Genomic DNA, 23,634 nt, shown 5'->3' with positions numbered 1-23,634 from the left:
AATATAGATTTTAAGTTAAACTACCTTTTCTTATAATACAACAGCATAGTGATTGCCGTTGCAATGCTTTGAAACATTCCCATTCCATTGAGTCACAGGTTTTTCAGAGATGTGATTTACATTTGTATTATAAAACAGATATTAGTAGGAAATATTAAAGATATATGTTTATAATTTTTCGTGATAAAAAAACCTCTATGTGGATTGTTTGTAACACAAAGGATACATGCTTGAGGGGATGAATATTCCATTCTCCATGATATGATTATTTCACGTTGTATGCCTGTATGAAAACATCTTATGTATCCCACAGATATATACACCTACAATGTACTCACAAAAATAAAGAAAAAACTAAGTGATTTCATAATCATGACTGCTGAATGTGATACATGGAGTGGGATAACCATAAAATAGGAATATTTACTTCTCCCCCATATGACCATGATTTTGAGATTTCTCAAGATTATCAAGTGAATAAATATAGAAAATCACCAAATCTACAAACTTTCCCATCATAAGTTATTTATGAAAAGTTAGTTATTTTATGATAAAGTCATGTGTAATCTAATTTGTAAAACATTAGGTCACATAATTCATGGTGTTGTTGGACATATCATTTCATATAATCAGGTTGTCACTTTAATAGTTTTAATGAGAAACCTTTTTATGTCATCAATTATTGGCTGCCAGATAATAAATGTTAAGTGCTTAGGACCCAGTTGATAATATCTTGCCTGCTGAAATGTTTTTAAAAATACTAACTTTATTTGACTAGAGAGATAGCTACATTTTTTGGTAGGAGCTAGGGAATTGTGTCTAAATATTAGTTTGCGTCAGTATAAAGTTAATAGCCTCTTGGGGACTGGAACAGGGTAAAATGACTTCCTCTTCCAGACATCTGGCTGCAGATAACATCAACTATTATATATGTAAATAAAAATTACTCTTCCATAGGAAAAAAACTGTCATTTACTGATCTTAGATTAGCCTATGACATTAATGGATCACAGGGTAATATATTTTTAAAATATATGATCTAACTTTTACCCCTTTGATTTCCCCATTCTCAGCAAATTTCTTATTCCTAGTAGTACATATTGCTCTTTTCATTTGATTTTTTCATAATTTAAAAACATATAGCTAGATTCTGTTCCATTTGTTCCAATTTATCTTGATTTTTAAAATTTAAAATGAATGTCAAAACTTACTATTTCTCCTGCAAAAAAGTGTTACTTTTGGAGGAACATCACGTGACTCAGACCAGATAGCAAGAGAGAGTTGGGGTTTTGATCTGTACACTCAATAGAGTTCGTGTTAATCCAGTATCTTAATCTAAGGTGTTGATTGGGCTGATGTTGGTCACAGAACTGCCAAGTTACCCCAACTAGCAGATGTCTGAGTCACTTCTGTTTATCTTAATGTGGAAACTTATTCTTTTCAACTGAGGTCAACTGCTGTAAGAGCACACATTAGGAAGATGAAAAGAAGGATTCAACGAAGGCTTTTATGTTGCTTCAGTGGTTGCTGGCTGGGCAGAAAATGTTTTGTGTACGTGTGTATGTGTGTTAATAGTTACCCTCAGCTCGCTTCCCATCTTCTTTCCCTCCCTTTCCCCACTCCAATTTAATCCTCTTTTCATTTGACACCAGAAGCCAAAGGTGGGGGAGGCTTGTAAGACACTTGCATAACCCTTATTCTTTTTCCTATTACCTTTAAGAATGTCATTATTTAGCCATCAAGCCCATAATATATTTTCTTGTTTCTTGATGGTTTTCCCAAATCGAAACAGTTTGAGGTAAAGTAATCACAGTGATCTTTCTTCAAAAGGGGCTAGCTATTAGCAGCTACTAAAGCAAGACACATTTCTCAACAGCCAATTGCTCTCAAATAACTTGAAGGACTTGTGTTTTATGTGTGCTGAAGATGAAAGCCGAGAATAATAGTCATGAGTAAGATATTTTCCATATAAAAGGAAACGTGTTTCTATGAGATGTTTTGTTGCAGGAGTCTGAGTATGTCAGCAAGATGGACACTCAAATGATTTAAAACCACTAGATAATGAAATTTTACTTAAATATTAAATGTACAAAAATAAAACATTTATAATCATTACCCATGCATTAACTGTTCTTCCCAATAAATGTGTGTGATCATGACCCTTACCCATGCTTGTTAGTAGTACTAATCAGTTTAAAGGCCAGAGTTCATTTTTCACTCAGAAAACTTATTTCTTGCTGGGTGGAATGTCAAAATGATTTTCTGCAAGGAACAATTAGAAGGAATAAATGCAAATACAAGAGTATCATAAAATATTTTTGGATTGATTTTTTAACAAATAAATCCAAAGTAACATGGACATGCTAATGCTCTGTCTAGAAGGGAATAATGACCATATTCTGCAGAGACAGAATTTCCTCCAGCCTCTGTGAGCAGCAGCATCATTCCATATCTCTGCCCTGTGATCAGTATGTGTCAAAATCCTTCATAGTGACAAATGTGCTGTCCACTTGCATCTGTGGAGAATGTTTTAGCAGCTGAGTGATTATGAATCAAACCCCTGAGCTTATAGCCCTTACTGCCTCCCGATGCGTTCACATTTGTCGTCTGACAAGTAAATGTATCTTGACTTTCCTCTGAGATTTTTTTGTACCGTGTTTGATGAAAGACATTTGGCAAATTGGCAGTAGTACCCTGTACGTTGCAATTTGTAGCTAACATTAGGAGTCCGGGCATGAAATGAGAGGGCAGGCTCCAGGATAAAGGGGGAAAAAAGAGAACTAACTAGAACATGAATAGTCACTTGAAGAATCAAACACACAATATTCCTTTTGTGAGAAGAGATCATGTTCAGGCCATGCTGTTAAGACTTTGCTCTGCTTTAAGAAGCTGATGGTATTCTGTCCAGCTGTGCGTCCACAGAATATATGTCTTGTTAATTTTTCCTTCTGAGTAGGAAATGTTGCCTTTTATTTTTAACTTGAGCTCATAAATTAGGCCTCCATCTCTGTCCTGCTGTCTCATTAGCAAAAGGATAGTTTCTTGGGTTGACCAGCTGTTTGAATTTGCAGTGATCATCTCTTATGTGTCTTCTGGTCTAGTATCACAGCTCTTTGAGAATTTTATGTAATGCATATAGAATGCAAACACCTTTTAAAATAGCTTCTTGAGCTTTCTAATGACACACTGCCCTGAGAATCAAATAAATAATGGGTGAGTTGATTTAACAGGATGGCCTGAAAGTTTGTTTTTCTACTTAAAAATTCAGTAATAAGCAGCTTCCAAATAAAATGTGAGCCCTGAGGAAACACAACATGTTGAGAGGGTCAAAGGAAAGGGGAGAGTCCCTCTGGCTGTGGAGCTTAAGAATCAAGCTAAGACTGGGCACAGTAGCTTATGCCTATAATCCCAGCACTTTGGGAGACCGAAGCAGGTGGAAGGATTGCTTGAGACCAGGAGTTCAAGACCAGCCTGAGCAACATAGTGAGACTCCATCTCTACAAAAAGTTTTTAAAAAACAGGGATCAAGCCAACTTTAAAAGTAAATGCCATCTTCTGCTTGTGACTCTCAAATAAGTGTGCAGGTGTACAAAAACTTGAAGATTATGAACAACAAAAATTAGATTACTAGGGGGGAAGAATTAGGCAGGGATAGTTTTCTTTCAAGAATGTTTCTCTAAAAGCGTGGTTACATAAACTGCTCCCCCTGTCTTACAAGACACATGCCAAGTTATGTTATATGAAATTATATTAACATATGATGAACTGTCATTTCAACTTAGTCTTTGTCTTTGATAAAATTAATATTTAATCAAAATTCTTTGTATATGATCCCACTTAAAAATATGGCATATCCAGATGTCAATTTAATGTAGTCTTAGGCAATACCCTCCTATACATTTAGTTTTTTCTTTCTGAGTTACACATATTTGGCTTAAGCTGTAATTCTGTAATACTTCATGTTCTCCCATGCTTTCAGTTCTTTTTTTGGGACTGCGTGGTTGTTATGGTTTTCATTGCCTAGGTAAGGCATATAGCAACTTTTCCTATAATTTCCATTACGTTAATATCCATACCATGATACTAATGCTGTCATTTAATCAAATAAAAAGTTAACTTGGCTTTATTAGCTCTCTTATGTATTTCAATGTTCAATTATATATCAGATTATGATAAAACGGCCTAACCAAGGTCTTATGGAAAAAGTTCACTCCGCATTTTATAAGCTTGGTTCTACTTATGGTATTTCCCAAATAAATCAATTCTGTTGTTGTTTATTTAATATTGGGATACTACAGTCTCTTTCTACAACCCGTCGCAGATTTCATGCTTCCCTTTTAATGATGTCCTTGGTTTGCCAGAGATTATTATAGAAGACAAGATGCCAAACGCTTCATGGTCTTGTGCTTTTACCTTTCAGATGTCAGCTATTGAAAACATGGCAGAAAAGCTAGAGAGCTTCAGTGCCCTGAAACCTGAGGCCAGTGAGCTCTTACAGTCAGTGCCCTCTATGTTCAACTTCAGGGCGCCTCCCAATGCCCTGCCAGAGAACCTTCTGCGGAAGGGAAAGGAGCGCTATACCTGCAGGTAACTGCACAGTTAATTATGGCTGACTTTCCAGAAATCTCCCCTCTGATTTCAAAAGGCCTTGCTGTTTGTTTTGGAAATTATTCCTGATTAGATGATTAATAGCCACCATAATAGATCTCCAGCACTTCAAAGTGTTCTTCATTTAGTGAAATATAAAAATAGTGTTTTTAAAAAATTATTAAATGTGAATTTTAACACAGGCCATTTGGTTGTGATAAATGAGGTTGGAAACAATCCAAATACTATCTACTTGTCTCACTTTGATATTTATGAATTTTCTTTCACAATTAATTATTTTCATGTAAAGGTATACTACTACTGTCCTCAAACATATATTTATTAATTGTCATGGCATTAAAGAATAAGGCCATTAATTAAAGAGAAGTAAGGTCCATAAGTGAATAAAACTAGCTAGTAAATTTTTTGTTACTCATCAGTAGTAAAGCTTATTTTATGTTTCTGGTTTTGTGTGTGATTTTTTTTTGCTAAATAAATTGTGCTTATAATTTCTGAATCATCTTTAGAAATGTGTAGGTATTTGACTCAGGCATATCACTTTATCTGCTCTTTGAAAAATATGTCACTTTCTTTCCAGAAATAAAGCTTTTATGGGTACATACCTTGATGGATGAAGTCTCAGGATTTTGTCTGATCTGATACCACTCTATGCATAGGGAGTTATCACTGTGGCTGACATGTAAAATGAGTTGAAACATTTGAAATCTGTTTACATCAACCCAGAATCAGAAACTCTTATCATATTTTTATCCCCTTGTCTGGTTCAATTTTGTGAATGTAAAAATATCGAGTTAATAAGAGAGATGTATAGGAGTAATCAAAACTAAAGTCTATTTTCATAAATTGCTTGCTTTTACGTGAACAAATTCAACCAGATCTTAGAATGCAGTCTTTATTTGTGGAGTTATTTATATTAATATCTGTGAAATGGCTTTGTTGTAAATTTTAAATACCGAAGAAATGTGAGTTCCATGCAAGATTAATTGAATCAGGAATAAGCATCTGGCTGCTCTGTGGCATGAGTGAAATAAAGTCAACTGTGCTGACTTTCTCTTATAAACATCTTTTCATAACAGATACTGTGGCAAGATTTTTCCAAGGTCTGCAAACCTAACACGGCACTTGAGAACCCACACCGGAGAGCAGCCTTACAGGTCTGACAATGATATTTGCTAAATATCTTGATAAATATTGTAATAATTAAAGTTTATTTTAATAATAAAATAATAATTACAGTTTATAATAATTCAAGTTTAAATTTTATGCATGTCTGAATATATGTCTATTCAATTTTGAGTCAAGAAAGAATTGACTAATGGCTAGGATCAAAATTAGAAGAGTTCCAGTTTCTTTAATCAAAGCTTCCTACCTCTCAGTTTAAAAGTTCTAGCACAGTGTCTAGGATAGAATAAGTACTTAAGAAATGCTAGCCATTTTAAATATTATTTGTTATTATCATTTGTTCTCCTTTCTCAGTAATTAGGATGATCTTAATTGACAAAAATCATAACTTTGCAGCTTTCCCTTTCCAATCCTCAAATCTCTGCTAAGAGTTAATAACCCATATGTACTTTTTTTCCCCCAGCACAGCTAAGTCATTTTCCATGGATTCCAACAGGAGATTTAAAGAATAGATTTTAGGCTGGGCATGGTGGCTCATGCTTGTAATCCCAACACTTTGGGAGGCAGAGGCAGGTGGATCCCTTGAGGTCAGGAGTTTGAGATCAGCCTGGCCAACATGGTGAAACCCTGTGTCTACCAAAAATACAAAAATTAGCCAGGTGTGGTGGCTCACACCTGTAGTCCCAGCTACTTGTGAGACTGAGGCAGGAGAATCCACTGCACCTGGGAGGTGGAAGTTGCAGTGAGCCAAGATTGCACCACTGCACTCCAGCCTGGGTGACAGAGTGAGACTCTGTCAAAAAAAAAAAAAAAAAGAAAGAAAGAAAAAAAGAATAGATCTTAAACCTGGGAAGTCGGGGGAGAAGAAAATGTGAAACTAGAGGTAGGACAGATAAAATAGAGTATATAATAGAAAAACGGGCAATTTTATCAATAATTTCCTAAATTACCTCTTAGTTTATTCTATTACATGCCAAAATTAGTCATATGACACATTGGACACATCTAATTTTAATATTGTTTAGAAAGATTGAAAATAGACAACATTACTCTTTCCAATTTTAAAATATAAACTACATTATTTAATGTTCAATGCCTTGCACACAGTATTAGGTACTCGTAAATATTTCTTCAAAGAATGAATATTATATAACTTAAGTAATATCATAATGTCATTCTCCTTTGAAATTCTTATACATTGCATGTATGCAAAATTATTTTTTCCTGAGTGCTAAGTTTTTCTATTAAAACAAAAAGTAAGTTATTTATCAGATTTCAAATTTTTTTTTATGGTAAAATAAGAAAATGGGTCATTTGAGGATAATTGAAAGAAGAAAGCTAGAGGGAGCTAAACTTAAAACATCAGTTTTCTCAAATTCCTTGCTTTCCTACCTGTTTTATAAATCACTAATTATAAGTGATATATTTCCAATTTATACATGATAGAATGCACTTGATATAACAGGTCTCAGAGAGATGTAATACTGGGAAGTTTTAGATGATTTCCCCTTTTGAGAAAATTCTATTACCAGAAATTCTGCTTAAGTGGAAGGAAAGGTTTCCACACTCATGTTTTGTTATGGCAAGAGTACTGGAAACTATGTTATCACGTTCATTTTACTCTTTCTTTGTACATAAATTTCAATGGTTTTATTCCACCCAATAATGGCTCTATTAGTGTGCATATATATTTTTTTAAACCACAAACCAGAATTTTGGTATAGCTGGAGAGCTTACACAATTATTTGTCCAGCCCCTCTGGTTTTTTTTTTTTTCCTTGCAGAAGAATTCCAATGAACAGTGTAGAAAAAATGAGGAAAACAAAATCACAAGTAGGACACCACAGTAATAACTGCTACAGGCAAGATAAATTGAATGTTAAAATGAGTGGATATAGTGAACTAGATAGATTTTATAGTTTATTAATGTATCAGTGTTGGTTTAATAGTTGTGACAAACATACGTGAAACATACTAACAATAGGGGAAAATGGGTACTATGTACTATCTTTGCAACTTTTTAATAAATCTAGAACTCTTCTAAAATGAAAAGTTTATTTAGGCCGAGTGTGGTGGCTCATGCCTACAATCCCAGCACTCAGACAGGCTGGGGCAGGAGGACCACCCAAACTTAGGAGTTGAAGACCAGCCTGGGCAACACAGCGAGACCCCATCTTCAAAAAAAGAAAAGTTTATTTAAAAAATAAAAAATTAGTGAGTGAAAGTTTAAAGAGAAACAGGATATTTGCACAGCCCCAAAATATCTTCTGCAAAATATTTGTTAATTAGAAAGAGAAAAAGTAATAACTTTATAGTGGAGAAACCTGGCAGATACTACCTTATCCAAATGATCAGGGTTAACAATGCCAGAAGTTGGACATGTCAGCATCATGTACCCTTGATAGGATGCACTGAGAGGGCATATTGCCCCTGTGCTATTTTCCCCCAAAATTTATAACCTCACTCTAATAATGAGAAAATATCAGACCAACCCAAATTAAGGAAAATTCTACCAAATTCCCAATCGGTATTATTCAGAAGTGTCAGGGTAATTAAAGGCAAGGAAAGACTGAGGAACTGTTAGAGACTGTAGAAAACTAAGGAGACATGACAGCTAAATGCAATGTGGGATCCTAGATCAGATCATGGAACAGAAAAAGAGCACTGGAGAAAATTGGTGATATTAAAATAAAGTCTGTATTTTAGTTAACAGTATTGCATCAGTGTTAATTTCCTAGTTTTAATGAATGTTAGGTAAGATGTTAACATTGGAGGAACTGAGGTGAAGGGTATATGGGAACCCTTTGTACTATCTTTGCAACTCTTCTGTAAGTCTAAAATTATTTCAAAAAGAAAAAATTAAAAAAATTAAAATAGTATGTAAATGATACATGAATTGTCTGCTTCCTGTGGCTGACCTGTGCCTTCTGGAAAGTTCTATTAGGTTTTAATACTTTATGTAGTAAAAGTTAAACATGGTCCCTATGTAGAAAATTATCTCTTCAGAAAGATAAATACCAGTAGACCACAAGCTCCTTGACAGTGGAATCCACCTTTTTTTTTTTTTTTTTTTTTTTTTTTATAGACAGTAGGTCTCACTCTGTTGCTCAGGCTGGTTTTGAACTCCTGGCTTCAAGCAGTTCTCCCACGTGAGCCTCCTGATTCTTAGCAGGAGAAGGGATTATAGGCAGGTGCCACCATGTCCCGGAGAATCCATATCTTATTCATCTCTGTGTCCTTGATGCATCAGCCCCTCTGTTTTACAAATGAAAAAATTCAGATTTACATATGCTAATTGCCTTCTGCAAAGTCTGCTACTAATAGAGTCAGGATTAAAACCCAGGCCTAGAGCTCTCACTTCAGCGTTTTTTATTTTACGTCATGATCTCAAAGGCTCGTCTGACCTCCATGTCTACATCCAATAACTAGGAAGGCTTAATAGTATACTGCCCATGACTGTGTTATATGTTCGTTTTAAGAATTTCTAAAACTTAGGGTCTTATTGGAGTTGTGCAGAAGGAAATGATTTTTTATTTAGAGCATTCTTCTTCTGGCCAAGACTTTAACAGAGGAGAGATAGAAAGTAACAACTGATGATTGGTTAGAACATGCTTATTTAGATTTGAGAAGGTGATGCTTACTAGACTTGGAAAAGACCCTTTGAGTGCAAGCAGAAAGTCAGAAGCATGGCAGAAACATAATCTCTCTTCCTCATGATTTGTGTAGAAAGTGTTTTGGGTGAAAAATTTTTTCTAAAGTGTTTTGTGGGAGTACGTTTACTGTAACAGGGTTTTCTAGGTTATTCTGCTAAGCACAGAATAAATTGTGCTAAATATAGCATGGTTCTCATTGCAGTGGGCCTTGTAGGTAAACAGAGTTATTGCAGAGAAGGTCATAACTTTATATGCGTTTTTTTTAAAAAAAAAACGGGGGCTAAAATATTACAACTACCATAATGTGGGGTTTCACACAATTTTTATTAATATTGTAAGTGAGGAAAGTTGAAGAAGCTTATGATGCCAGAAGGGTTTTTTAAGGGGGAAAAATCAAATCAGTACTTGTGTTGGTTTATTGATACTATGCCAAAGTAACTAGTTCAACAGATTATTTTTCCTACTGAACTGACTAGACTTCTGGCAGCACATAAGGACAGCCACAGAAGCCCAAGAACTCTAGTGGAATGGGGTGACTTCTGCTTTAGAGCACTTGAACCACTGACTCTGCATTCAGAAGTGGGAGGAGAAGGGCCCTTCACACATGGAAGGATGAGTTAAGAATTTTCTGTCCTCTAAGATTGAAGTTTTCATTTAAAAGTCATTTGGAGGCTGGACGCAGTGGCTCACAACTGTAATCCTGGCACTTTGGGAGGCTGAGGTGTGTGGATCACTTGAGGTCAGGAGTTCGAGACCAGCCTGGCCAACATGGTGAAACTCTGTCTTTACAAAAATACAAAAATTAGCTGAGCATGGTGACACGTGCCTGTAACCCCAGCTACTCGGGAGGCCGAGGCAGGAGAATCGCTTGAACCCAGGAGGCAGAGGTTGCAGCGAGCCGAGATTGTGCCACTGCACTCCAGCCTGGGTGACAGAGTGAGACTCCATCTAAAAAACAAAAAAAAAGGTCATTTGGAGAAAGTTAACTTTTTTTTTTCAAGTAACATGCCCCCCAAAATCATATAAACAAATGATGGCAAATAATGGAATCTTAACCTTAAAATGACAGAGCACAATACCTTCTCAATTACTAAAAACCCTTTTCTTCTTCATTAATGAGAGCTAGGGGAAGGAGGCCTTGCATTTTTGTATTTTCATTTTATGACTAAAGGAAAACTTTAAAAATAATGTATGATATTTTTATCACATGGAAGACAGAAACAACTAACCAACCAATAATAAATGCTTTCATGAAAAACTGACCTGATTCAGACTGCTAGAGACTCTTTCAGAAAAAGAGAAATGAAAAATAGGGGGTAGTAGGAAGGGAGATAAATGGAAGCCCTTTGCTTTTATTCCAAAAAGAGAACTTAGTGGCATTATTATTTTTTTATAACAGTTTAAAGATTAACAGAGAAAAGGCTTTGTGGTAGCTGATTCTTGGGTATCAGACTAAGTTATTTACATTGTTTTAGTTTTAAAAGTCTAAAATGTTGATTGCTATTTTGAAACTGATAATGGAATTTTCTTTAGGATTAGCAACTGAGAAAGTAAATTTCCTGAGAAATTAATCAGACTGAAATTTTGAATTAAAAAGTGATATTTTATTGTATTTGAAAACTATACGAATGTTTTATGTTTGTTTACAAAAAAATTAGTTGTATTGTCCTAAGCAGAAGATAAAACAATGCTACTGTTCCTCAATGTGCTTTATTTTATGAGGTTTACTTAAAATATTAGTACTGATTAATGAATTTGGGAGCAATCAAATCACTAATATTTTATTATGGTTTTTGATAAAGTCATGAAAGTCTTTAAAGCAATCAGAGTATATTGGAATTGAAATCTTAATTGTGTGAATAGTATTCTCCCTGTGCCTTTTCTTTAAAATGTCGTTTTATGAGTGGAGATGATTTTTGATAGCTGGCTAACTAGTCTTGAGAAATACCTTTTAATGTGCTTGCAAATATTTTCTCTTTGTTTATTTTTCAGATGCAAATACTGTGACAGATCATTTAGCATATCTTCTAACTTGCAAAGGCATGTTCGCAACATCCACAATAAAGAGAAGCCATTTAAGTGTCACTTATGTGATAGGTGTTTTGGTCAACAAACCAATTTAGACAGACACCTAAAGAAACATGAGAATGGGAACATGTCCGGTACGTAATAAATTGTGTTATAAGTCAAAGATGACTTCTTTTTCGTGTTTTAAAAGATAACAAGATAATGTGATCTTTCTTCTTTTATTCCATTTTGACGCCAAAATCAGGTCTTATTGTAAAAATTCCCAGGAAGTTTCTGTTGAGATTTTAGAATAATGTGAGCAATGTGATCATTAATTTATAATTCAGTGGCCTTATTTGGATTATGTTTTTATCTTCCTAATGGGTAATTTTAAGCAAAGAGGACAATGACCTAAACTCGCAGGAGACTTATGAAACAAGATTTCCTAAAATACAGGGGACAGTCTTTTCACCTGTTGGCACAGAATGTGGCCTCTAGGCATGGCAGAGTTTCTAGAGTAGCAGCCCCAGAATGTCACCCTCTGAATATTAATCTAGAAAGCATAGCTGCTTTTATAAAAGGCCTGCAGCTCAGAGAACCACTCTTGGTAATTTTTGTTAAGACTGGGAATATGAGACTATTGACATGATCAGAGCAACCCATAGCAAATGATAGTGGTGCTTTGTTTTTGTCACAAATTCTTATATGAAATTAAGATAAAAGTAACTGGCATAAAACTAGACTTTTCTTAACTGGGTCCTTGCCAGCACATATTTAGCAGAAGGGATTGTAGGTTTTCTAGTCTTTGGCTTCTAATAGTTAGATAATAAGTCATTAAGTAACATTTGCCAGCTGGCATATGTGTGCAGAGCCAACCTGTGCAGTCACAATTTGTCTCCAGAGAATAAAGGTTATGCTTTGGGGGTAGGGGAGGAGAGATACAGAATTCAGGCAAAGAGATTTAAGAACAGAAAAAATTTGGATTAATACAGACTAGCAATCTTTATTTATGGAATTTTTTAATTATTAATCTTTCTTCCACTATAAAGGCACATTGTTTATGATCTTGTCTGATTAGTACTTAAAAGTATATACTGTTCGTCTCCCTCAAAGTCAGCAATTTAATGATCATAGTTTTAAAATATTAGATTTTAGGTAGAGAAGGATAATCCAATGTGCAAAACTGGCCACACTAACTGTGTGTACCCTTATAGCATACAACTATAATTTTCTTATCAAAGTTATTTTAGGAAAAAAGGTTAAACATGTAACATGTCAAAGTTAATACTTTTTGACCAAGATTATAACCTCTTTTAGGTGAGGGGATGTTCTAACCTCTTGTTTTTGTCATATAGACTATAGTGATGAACTATTATATTACAGATGCTTTGTAGGCAAGATAAACAACAGGAAGCTAATGTTGGTGTAAAGCTCAACCACATATAAAGTGCTTAAGTTTAAAAGTTGTTTAAGTTTATGTAAGCCTTACACCAATCCAGTGATACAGGTATTGTGAGTCTTGCAGTGCATGGGCAAGGAAGGGGAAGATCATCCTGTAATCAGCATATCTAATATTGTCCTTTTAATACTGCACCAACCCCTGGACTGGAGTGTTCTGAGTCAACTCACAGCTTTGCCCAGCAAACCAGGATGCAGAATTTTCAGTGTGCCTTTAAACTGTATTTTGTTATATGCTTTAGCATAGCAGCCAAAAAATAAATAAATAAATAAAAAGGCATGTTGACTGCAACCAGGACTTCATATAGAGTGTTTCTTGGCAGAATCTATTTAAGACTTGTTCATAATTTGTCTCACTCTAAATTCTCATTATGTGAATACAAATATTCTCATGTCACAATAGAGGTAAGGAAAAGCTAGTGAGAGAAGCAACTTCTTTGCGAGACTGTACTTCATGATTTCAATGGTTCAATATATTCCCAAAGGACCATCATGGGCATGTGTATTATGGTAAATTGGGGAGACTTTGACCTTCTAAAGTTATTATTATTAATATTCATAGGGCATGTTTTAAGAAACAACACTGATCAAATTCATAAGGAGTGAGTTTCCAAATAAGTTGCTAGATAAACAATAATCTTTGTCATAAAAGGCTTTCTGCTCCACACAGGTACAGCAACATCATCGCCTCATTCTGAACTGGAAAGTACAGGTGCGATTCTGGATGACAAAGAAGATGCTTACTTCACAGAAATTCGAAATTTCATTGGGAACAGCAACCATGGCAGCCAATCTCCCAGGAATGTGGAGGAGAGGTAAAGCTGTCTTTTACTTTTTAAACTCTGTGATGACTGAAATGAACACGTTTTAAAATATACTTGCTATGCTCACTTTTGTGGCACTACTATTACTTCAGTCACCAACGACTGGTATATATTTAGTACATACTAAATACCACATGTGCTTCCAAGCATTTTACACGTGTTAATTAATTTAATTTCATCATAACCCTATGAGATAGCCACTATAATTTTAGCAGTGAAGGAATGGAGACATTGAAGCTTAAACGATTGTGTCAGAGGTCACATAAGTAATCAATGGGATTCAACCTGAGCTCTCTGGTTCCAGAGCCCATAATTTTACCAGGATTTAGCTATCTGATAGCTGAATAGAATCTGTTATCAAAATTTCAGAAGTAGAAGAGAAAGCCATCACAGGGATTCAGTTGAATCACTGATCAATAGTGGTTACTATTATACATCGTAAATTATATATATTACAGGTAATATATGATTCTATATACCTGTATTATACATATATACATATATGTATATTCTGTATATACGTAATATACATATTATAGTACATATGTATGTATGCATTTATATATGAAATACCCATGGAGTTTCCCCCAAATATATTTTACATAGAAGCTTTTTTAGTCTTCTTAAGATTCTATTGCTACTTTATGTCCTCTTAAGTGACTACTCATTTCATTCTGGTCTGTTTGTTTCAGTGGGTATGACCATCCTTGTTTTCACTGACCTGATGCACTGGCTCCCTTTTATCATCACCAACATTAAGCATGAATAGCTTAATTCATTTAAAAAAGCTTTTAATGCTGTTAATGATAATACTTAACAGTTACCCAGCACTTCACATTGCATATGAAGTTAATGAAACACTATTTCACCAAAACTACTGGATTTAATTTTTCTTATCTGTAAGCTATAATTAAATATCTATTGTTGAGAAGTAGACTTTTCTGAACACAACTATATAGTGACCTATTAAATTCAGATGCTACATTGTAAATTTCAAAATAACATGAAATTAGTTAAAAGTTCCATTATTTTTCATCATACAAGTATTATTGGATTAGTGTTCTCTGTTTTTGATGTTATTAAAAGTCAAAATTAATTATTTTATGTAATTTCTTCAAGGCAAACATCAAATAAACATTTTTTACTAAAATAACAAAAAAAATGACCACTTCTGTTCTTCAACTTGTATAAAAGTGTATCAAAGAAAAACAAGAAAAAAGACCCTTCCAGTCTTTGAGAAGTCTGATAACTACACCAGTGTGCAGTTGGATGTATCTTTCCCTTTACTTGCCCATTTGTGTGTGTGTGTGTGTCTGTCTGTCTGTCTGTCTGTTTGTGAAAGGGAGAGAGGAAGCAGATGATCAGAAGCACAAAGTAGCAAGAACAAGCAAGAAACAGTGACAATCTTATACTTTGATAATGATATTTACTTGATGCAAATAAGAACTGTTGAACAAAACACACCATTTGGGTTCTGAGATGCCCATTCAAATTTTCTAGCCTTTAATTGGCGATTTGTGAGCCTGTATAGTTGCAACATCTGGCTTCAACATGTCTAAACAGCACAGAAATAAGAAGGTTGAGTCATCTAAGTTTTTCCCCTGAACTCCTACCAGGCTACTTTTGATGAATAATTTATTCTCTGTAAATTGCCACATTTGAAAACTTAATTAACAAATAGATTTTCTTAATTATGTTGGCTTTTGTTACTTTTGATTTTCATCCACGCACTCTTTTTGTTCTCTTACTTTTTCTTTCATTTTTTTAAATAAAAATTTTAATCCACTCATGCAAGCAAGTTGGCAGTGTATTTGGAAACTATGTCTGTGCAAAAGATGTTTTCACCATTCTTTGATAAAAGAGGTTAAGCGATTGTTTTTATTAAAAGCTTAATAATGATATGACTTTTTCTGGTCAAATGGATTTTTACTATGTGTGTTTGTCACATCCAAGATTGTTTTATTTATTTTTTAATCCTGGGAAATCTGAATATTAAATTATACTCATTTTTGTTATGTGGGAAAGTGATGGGGGTACATTGTAATACCTGAGCTTTTTCCACCCTGGTGTTTTCCTGAGAAACAAGGAACTATTTCACATTCAGACTGTAAAAAATAATTTGAAAATAGTACAAATAAGTGAGCTCTCAATTACTTCCAAATATGGGTAGAGTGTTTAGGTGGAATATACCACAAATGTCATCTAGTATCAGTAAATACCAGTTGTTTCTTGGCAACTACTTTAACATTGTCTTTGGACTTTTAGATTCACTTTAGGCATGTGTATTGTAGCTACAGCCCATGAGTGATATGAATTTTCCAGAAATCTATTATTTTAAATGGTGGGTACTTACATGGTAATTAGGTAAATTGTGCTGAGAACATACTTATGTGCATTTTTATATGATATATATAGCAATATCAATTTTCAAGCAAAGTCTGATAAGAAATAGGAGACCGAGATTTTTTTTCGGGTTCTGCCAGAGGCTTCATTTATAATCTGAACAATCATACAATTATTTTTTTCTTTATCTTCCCATTTGTGAAGTCACATTATTTTTTCATGGTTGACGTAGAGCATAAACAATAAAACATTTCCGATGTTAAGTGTTGAAAATCTAAACTGTTGTTGGGAAGACATAATAAAGGAACAAATTACAATTTTAAAAACGAAACCAACAATTGGACTTTTTTTTTAATGCTTTTGAAAGAATGAATGGCAGTCATTTTAAAGATGAAAAGGCTTTGGTGACCAGTCAAAATTCAGACTTGCTGGATGATGAAGAAGTTGAAGATGAGGTGTTGTTAGATGAGGAGGATGAAGACAATGATATTACTGGAAAAACAGGAAAGGAACCAGTGACAAGTAATTTACATGAAGGAAACCCTGAGGATGACTATGAAGAAACCAGTGCCCTGGAGATGAGTTGCAAGACATCCCCAGTGAGGTGAGTACCTTGGGTGACTTTAGAAACTAAGCTAGAGTAGATCCATGTACGGTTGCAATTCCTCCTGTGATAAGCAATTTGTGAGTTATAAATCACAAAAATTAAACTTGAATTAGTAAGGGATACTTGGTGGATCAGATTTAAATAGATGAAAATAAGGTGGCCATCAACATAATCCACAAGCATATAAATACATCAGGTTTGGTGCAACTCTGATTAACCTGAGGTGGGAAAGATAAAATGAAAATTACATAAGTACACAATCATTTATTGTTAGACTCTACCTATAAAACTCAAAGAAAAATAGAGATTTTGACATTATCTAATTATACAATAATCTGGCATGGTCATCAGTTAAGTATAATTGAGATAAATTTCACTTCAGTAGATATATATGTGATCTATATAGATGACAACTTTTTAAATGAAAAGAAATAACCAAACAGTTAAATTGATGGGACTATTATATTTTCATGATGGATGTTGACTAAATATTGTCATAATTAGCTTTACTTTAAATGGAAATAATGAATATGGGAATTCTGTCTCTGCCTATTACTGACTAATGTGTCACTGACTTTAACTCTTTATCTCAAGTATATGCTTGGCTTTAGTTACTAAAAATCTTAACAGAAATATATTTTTAAGACATGATGTTTGTAAGTATTTATAAAAACCCAATAATTGATGCATGCTACTTTACCTTGCAGATACAATATGAAGTTTGTCAGTTGTATAGATAGATTCAAATGAAAGTGATTTGATTGATAACAAATGAAAAGAAAATTTCTCTGTTTTTCGTTGGTTCATTTTAGGTATAAAGAGGAAGAATATAAAAGTGGACTTTCTGCTCTAGATCATATAAGGCACTTCACAGATAGCCTCAAAATGAGGAAAATGGAAGATAATCAATATTCTGAAGCTGAGCTGTCTTCTTTTAGTACTTCCCATGTGCCAGAGGAACTTAAGCAGCCGTTACACAGAAAGTCCAAATCGCAGGTACAGATTTTCCCATAGTACAGCATCATGGTTACATTATGCATGAAACGTACATTTCCTTTGATTGCCAAAAAGCAAATATTCTATCTTTGAAATATTTTAGGATCCAAATGGGGTCAGATGCCTTTCTAAAAATGTTCATATCTTTACTGTGTTTATGACCAAATCCAAAATAGTTAAGCAAGAAAGCAATTAATTTAGCTGCATTCTGTGTAGAAATTTTATGACAAACCCCATCCTACACTCTTCTTTCCTTGACTTTGCAATTCTCTTACTTCTGTACAGTTAGTTCATCATGTTTGTTTGCAAATATTTATGTATTACCTCAGAGTCATTTTCCGTGTCTATACTTTTGTCAATGTAATTATATTTTAAGATTTTTCTGAAAAGTGAATTCTATTTTTTGTCCCCTTCTATGTCTAGTAAATTGTTAGGTGTAGTTAATTAGCAAGTCATCTCATGTTGTAATTTAATAGTAACATGAGGATCAGAAATGAAGTGAGTTGCCAAAGGTCTACACCAACTTATTGGCAGATTTGGAAATAAAACCTGTCAATTTAAATTCAACAAATGAATGAGTAAATGAATGGTCCTCAAATTTATTAGGCTCTACAACATTGTATCAGCACTATGGTAACTAAAAATAAATCTATTTAAGGGTCCATAAATAGCAATTAAAAGAGCCTCAGTGTTTTTGTTACAAAATAAAGGAAGTCGGTACTTTTTTGTTTGACATCCACACTCAACCGGATTGTTCATTCAGGTCAATTAAAAGTAAAGAAACTTCCTATTACCATATTTATTGGGCACTGTGGTCTAATTGCCTGATCCATTAGTTCATTTTGTAGGTGGCCTGACCTGCGATGTGACCATATTAGTTTGTACATTTGGAAATGATTTTCTATTTGGGTAAGATGTCTGGGTTTGTCTTAACAGCAAATGTAATAATATCCCAAGGAAGGTGGGAAAAACATTGTGTCAATGGGATAATACAAATCATTAAATAATATTCAATTTAGTAAAAAGTTCTGAGATATTATGTATGGTAATAGGCAAAATAAATGTTCTTTCTCAACTGAAGTTAAAGCAGCCAGCATCTACAGAGGCTCCTAGAGCCTACCTCCATGAACTTAAGAACATCACTTAAAGACTATAGGTACCATTTCTTCATTGTAAAAGGGGTAAGTGGATTTTTATTCAATGGGGATAAAAATGAAGTTTCCAGTTTTTAACATTAAAGGTAAACTAGCTAGAGTAGACATTTCATTTTTACTTAGAGACATCCATAAGGGGTGGCTAGTATTTTTTTTAACCCTTGATTTCCCATTCTTCCATCCTTGTTGATTAGAGATAACTTGAGTATCAAGGTTTTTGGTTTTTTGTTACTTGTTTCTTTGTTTGTTTTTGAGACAGGGTCTCACTCAGCTGCTAAGACTGGAGTGCAGTGGTGCAATCATGGCTCACTATAGCCTCGACTTGCTGGGCTCAAGTGATCCTCCCACCTCAGGCATCTGGATAACCGGGACTATTGACACTCACACTATGCCAGGCTAATTTTTCAATTTTGTGTAGAGATGGGGTTTCACTATGTTGCCCAGGCTGGTCTCAAATTCCTGAGCTCAAGCAATCCTCCCACCTCAGCCTCCCAAATTACTAGGATTTGTATAGGTGTGACCCATTGCACCTGGCCATGGTTTTTTCTTTTTAAATTTCTTTTAATTAGTCCACCAAAAATGCTTCTTATTTATTGTAAGGCATAATGCCTAAACACTCCAGAAACTGCCAGAAGTGATAGAAAGCAAAAGGGCCTGAAAACCTACAGATAAGGGATATAATAATAATACATTTTAGTACCAGCATTTTGACATAAAGTCCCAACCCAGCTGGACTGTTACTGTTATAAGAAACACTAGCATTTTGCAATCCTAAGTCATATTTTTCTTGTTACTTGATCATGTTATATAGATTAGTTTGAAAATGGTCAGGCCCTTTTGCAAATTCACTTTATTTCATAATATCATTCATTCATTCATTTATTAACTACCAGCTATATGCTGGGCACTGATCCTTATATATGAAAAGGTTTATTTCTTTTGATTACCAAAAGGCAGATATGCTGTTTTGCCATTTTCTAGAATCTAAAGGCTCAGATGCTTTAGTCAAAGCATTCATGTATTTATTCTGTAATTGTTATAGTCTGTAATTTTTTATAGTGATTGAATTGAAAATAGTTGACCAGTACAATAGTAGCTGCATTTTGCATGTGCTCTTCCTCAAGAAACTCTATCCTGTAAAAATTAATTTCATGATAATAGGTACTATTTATGTATTACCTCAGTCAGGCACACTGAGCTAAACACTTTATGTAAGTTAGTGCATGTGATTCCTCCACAACTCTTGGAGGCCAGTACTGTTATTACTATCATCTGTTTTATAGGAGGAAAGTAAAGCTTAAAAGTTTAAGCAACTTGCTCAAGGTCACACAGCTAGGTGAGTAGAGGCAGGTTTAAAGGCAGGATTAAAACTTAACATTCCAAAATTTTCTTTGTACTCCTTTTTATCTTCCCAAATATCAGAATTTGTTGTAACTCTTTCAGAATACTCTTTATCTTGTTCTCTAAAAGTGGGTACATAATCAGAATAGATAATTTAGGTTGAATGCTCACTTAACCCATACTTTAAACTCTGCCAAAGATAAATACTCTATATTATTTATTCTTAATTTCTTAGGATCTATCACAGAGCCTGGCATAGAGTAGATGCTTAAGAAATATTTGTTAAGTGGATCATGAGATATTGTAGAGGTCCAAAAGGCAAATTGCATACATAAAAGTCAAATGTGTACATTTAGAGCGATGACCCAGCAAATCAAAAATCAGCCTACAAGGGTAGATTTTCTAACTGAATGCAATGATTATGGAAGAAACCACAGACTGGCCACATGTCTCAGCATGACTCCCAGAGTTGAAATTCTGCCTAACAACAGAGGCATTTTGTCTTTGTTTACAGACAGTGGAATGTCTTTGGCAGGACTTTAATGATTCCACTTCAGCAGCATTTTGACAAGCAAGTTTAGCAATGGATGAGACCAACAATAGCAAATCAACAGTGAAAAGTTCACTTACAAGTCAAGACCAAACATTTCATTTGAATATTTTGCTTGGCAGTAAATAGGGTATTCTCTGAACAGTTATTTAAAATTTGACATGATAATAGGGAAGAAGGAGTACTTCCTCACAGAGCACCTCCATGCACCTTCTGCTCAGCAGACACTGGAAAACAAGTTGATTAGAACACTGTTGGGTCTTGTGTTTGGTTTTATTTTTTTGGTAGAGCTGATTTGATCCACCTCAACTTATGGGTGCCAGGACTGAGTATGTCAAGCATGGAGGGGAATTGGAGAAAAGACAGTGGATTAAAAGTTGGGCAGAAATACATTTTAGTTATGCTTCTCCCACTATCTATCTAATTGAGTGACTTTGGGCAAGTCACTCAAGCACCTTCAGTGCTTTTGGTTATAAAGTGTAGGAGTCAGGCTGTATCCTCTACTAGGCCACAGCTCTGTCAAGGTAGGTCTATATCTTATTAATATTTGAGGTTTCAGTCATAAGCACACAATAATATTTTTGGTGAATTGAACATATGTAGTGGATGGATGACTGTATTTATAGTTGAACAGGAGACTGACTCATTTTTCTCAATGGAAGCACTATTTGCATTTTAGGTAGGATAGTTCTTTTTGGTTCTGTAGCGTGTGTCACTTTTGGGGCCCCTAGGCACTAAAGGCCAGCAGTAATCCCATGTGGTTTCTGCAAAAAATATGCCTTCTTTGCCAAACACACCCATGAAGGATGCCCCTACTCAGGCATCCTTTCCATTTACCAACAATATTCTTTGAACTAAAAGTGATGTTTTTCAAATGCTATTTGCTGAGTCTCTCTCCTTTTTACCCCAGGCATATGCTATGATGCTGTCACTGTCTGACAAGGAGTCCCTCCATTCTACATCCCACAGTTCTTCCAATGTGTGGCACAGTATGGCCAGGGCTGCGGCGGAATCCAGTGCTATCCAGTCCATAAGCCACGTATGACGTTATCGAGGTTGACCAGAGTGGGACCAAGTCCAACAGTAGCATGGCTCTTTCATATAGGACTATTTACAAGACTGCTGAGCAGAATGCCTTATAAACCTTCAGGGTCACTCATCTAAAGTCTAGTGACCTTAAACTGAATGATTTAAAAAAGAAAAGAAAGAAAAAAGAAACTATTTATTCTCGATATTTTGTTTTGCACAGCAAAGGCAGCTGCTGACTTCTGGAAGATCAATCAATGCGACTTAAAGTGATTCAGTGAAAACAAAAAACTTGCTGGGCTGAAGGCATCTTCCAGTTTACCCCACCTTACGGTATGGGTGGGTGAGAAGGGCAGTTGAGATGGCAGCATTGATATGAATGAACACTCCATAGAAACTGAATTCTCTTTTGTACAAGATCACCTGACATGATTGGGAACAGTTGCTTTTAATTACAGATTTAATTTTTTTCTTCGTTAAAGTTTTATGTAATTTAACCCTTTGAAGACAGAAGTAGTTGGATGAAATGCACAGTCAATTATTATAGAAACTGATAACAGGGAGTACTTGTTCCCCCTTTTGCCTTCTTAAGTACATTGTTTAAAACTAGGGGAAAAGGGTATGTGTATATTGTAAACTATGGATGTTCACACTCAAAGAGGTTAAGTCAGTGAAGTAACCTATTCATCACCAGTACCGCTGTACCACTAATAAATTGTTTGCCAAATCCTTGTAATAACATCTTAATTTTAGACAATCATGTCACTGTTTTTAATGTTTATTTTTGTGTGTGTGTTGCGTGTATCATGTATTTATTTGTTGGCAAACTATTGTTTGTTGATTAAAATAGCACTGTTCCAGTCAGCCACTACTTTATGACGTCTGAGGCACACCCCTTTCCGAATTTCAAGGACCAAGGTGACCCGACCTGTGTATGAGAGTGCCAAATGGTGTTTGGCTTTTCTTAACATTCCTTTTTTGTTTGTTTGTTTTGTTTTCCTTCTTAATGAACTAAATACGAATAGATGCAACTTAGTTTTTGTAATACTGAAATCGATTCAATTGTATAAACGATTATAATTTCTTTCATGGAAGCATGATTCTTCTGATTAAAAACTGTACTCCATATTTTATGCTGGTTGTCTGCAAGCTTGTGCGATGTTATGTTCATGTTAATCCTATTTGTAAAATGAAGTGTTCCCAACCTTATGTTAAAAGAGAGAAGTAAATAACAGACTGTATTCAGTTATTTTGCCCTTTATTGAGGAACCAGATTTGTTTTCTTTTTGTTTGTAATCTCATTTTGAAATAATCGGCAAGTTGAGGTACTTTCTTCAAATGCTTTGTACAATATAAACTGTTATGCCTTTCAGTGCATTGCTATGGGAGGAGCAACTAAAAAATAAAGACTTACAAAAAGGAGTATTTTTCCCCACTGTGTGGTATTTTTCCTTCATGCAATTTTGCTTTCCCTTTGGGATCCAATGATTTAAAGATATGATGGCTGAGATCTTGATGCCCTACAGATATGTGGAATGTAGAGTATGTTTGTTTTGTTTTGAGATAGCATAAGTGATAGTTCTTGGGCAACAATGAGTCTCGCTTATTGTTCTGAACTTTCCTCATGTGGTGCAGTCAGGGCTCAAGTGCAGCACAACCCAGTCCTGGTATCACTTCACGTTCACAGCATCCACTTAAATTAGGACAAACAGCGACTTACAGGTTTTCTACGGATTGTATGCCAAAAGGAACTCAGTTTCTTATTTTTGTTTTTCATTATACGAGTAGTGTTAACTGATTCACAAAGGGGGGAAACCTTTGACTTTTCTATGCTCCTTTTAATTTTTTGTCTACATGCAAAATATCCTTTTTTCATTGTTATAACTGCGTGTAAACAAGATTTGTTTTTTCTTTCTTTGCTTGTGTCAAAAGAAAAAAAAATTACA

The 23,634-nt window shown here is 34.7% G+C and overlaps 1 protein-coding gene across 13 annotated transcripts in view; it reads left to right on the top strand.

Annotated features, from left to right (window-relative positions):
- Positions 1-23,113, top strand: part of MECOM (MDS1 and EVI1 complex locus) — a 576,150-nt gene extending 553,037 nt beyond the window's left edge. For all 13 annotated transcript variants that reach the window (XM_019024623.3, XM_019024617.3, XM_004037976.5 and 10 more), the window contains 7 exons: positions 4,421-4,587; positions 5,685-5,762; positions 11,375-11,544; positions 13,518-13,662; positions 16,382-16,618; positions 17,434-17,617; positions 21,573-23,113. In XM_019024623.3, the coding sequence (XP_018880168.1) occupies positions 4,421-4,587; positions 5,685-5,762; positions 11,375-11,544; positions 13,518-13,662; positions 16,382-16,618; positions 17,434-17,617; positions 21,573-21,707 (1,116 nt within the window). In that variant the 3' untranslated portion in view covers positions 21,708-23,113. The remainder of the gene's footprint in view (positions 1-4,420; positions 4,588-5,684; positions 5,763-11,374; positions 11,545-13,517; positions 13,663-16,381; positions 16,619-17,433; positions 17,618-21,572) is intronic.
- The last annotated feature ends 521 nt before the right edge of the window (positions 23,114-23,634 follow it).

This window comes from Gorilla gorilla, chromosome 2 (assembly GCF_029281585.2).
Source record: "Gorilla gorilla gorilla isolate KB3781 chromosome 2, NHGRI_mGorGor1-v2.1_pri, whole genome shotgun sequence".
Taxonomy (NCBI): domain Eukaryota; kingdom Metazoa; phylum Chordata; class Mammalia; order Primates; family Hominidae; genus Gorilla; species Gorilla gorilla.
This window is presented reverse-complemented; position numbering and strand designations above follow the sequence as displayed.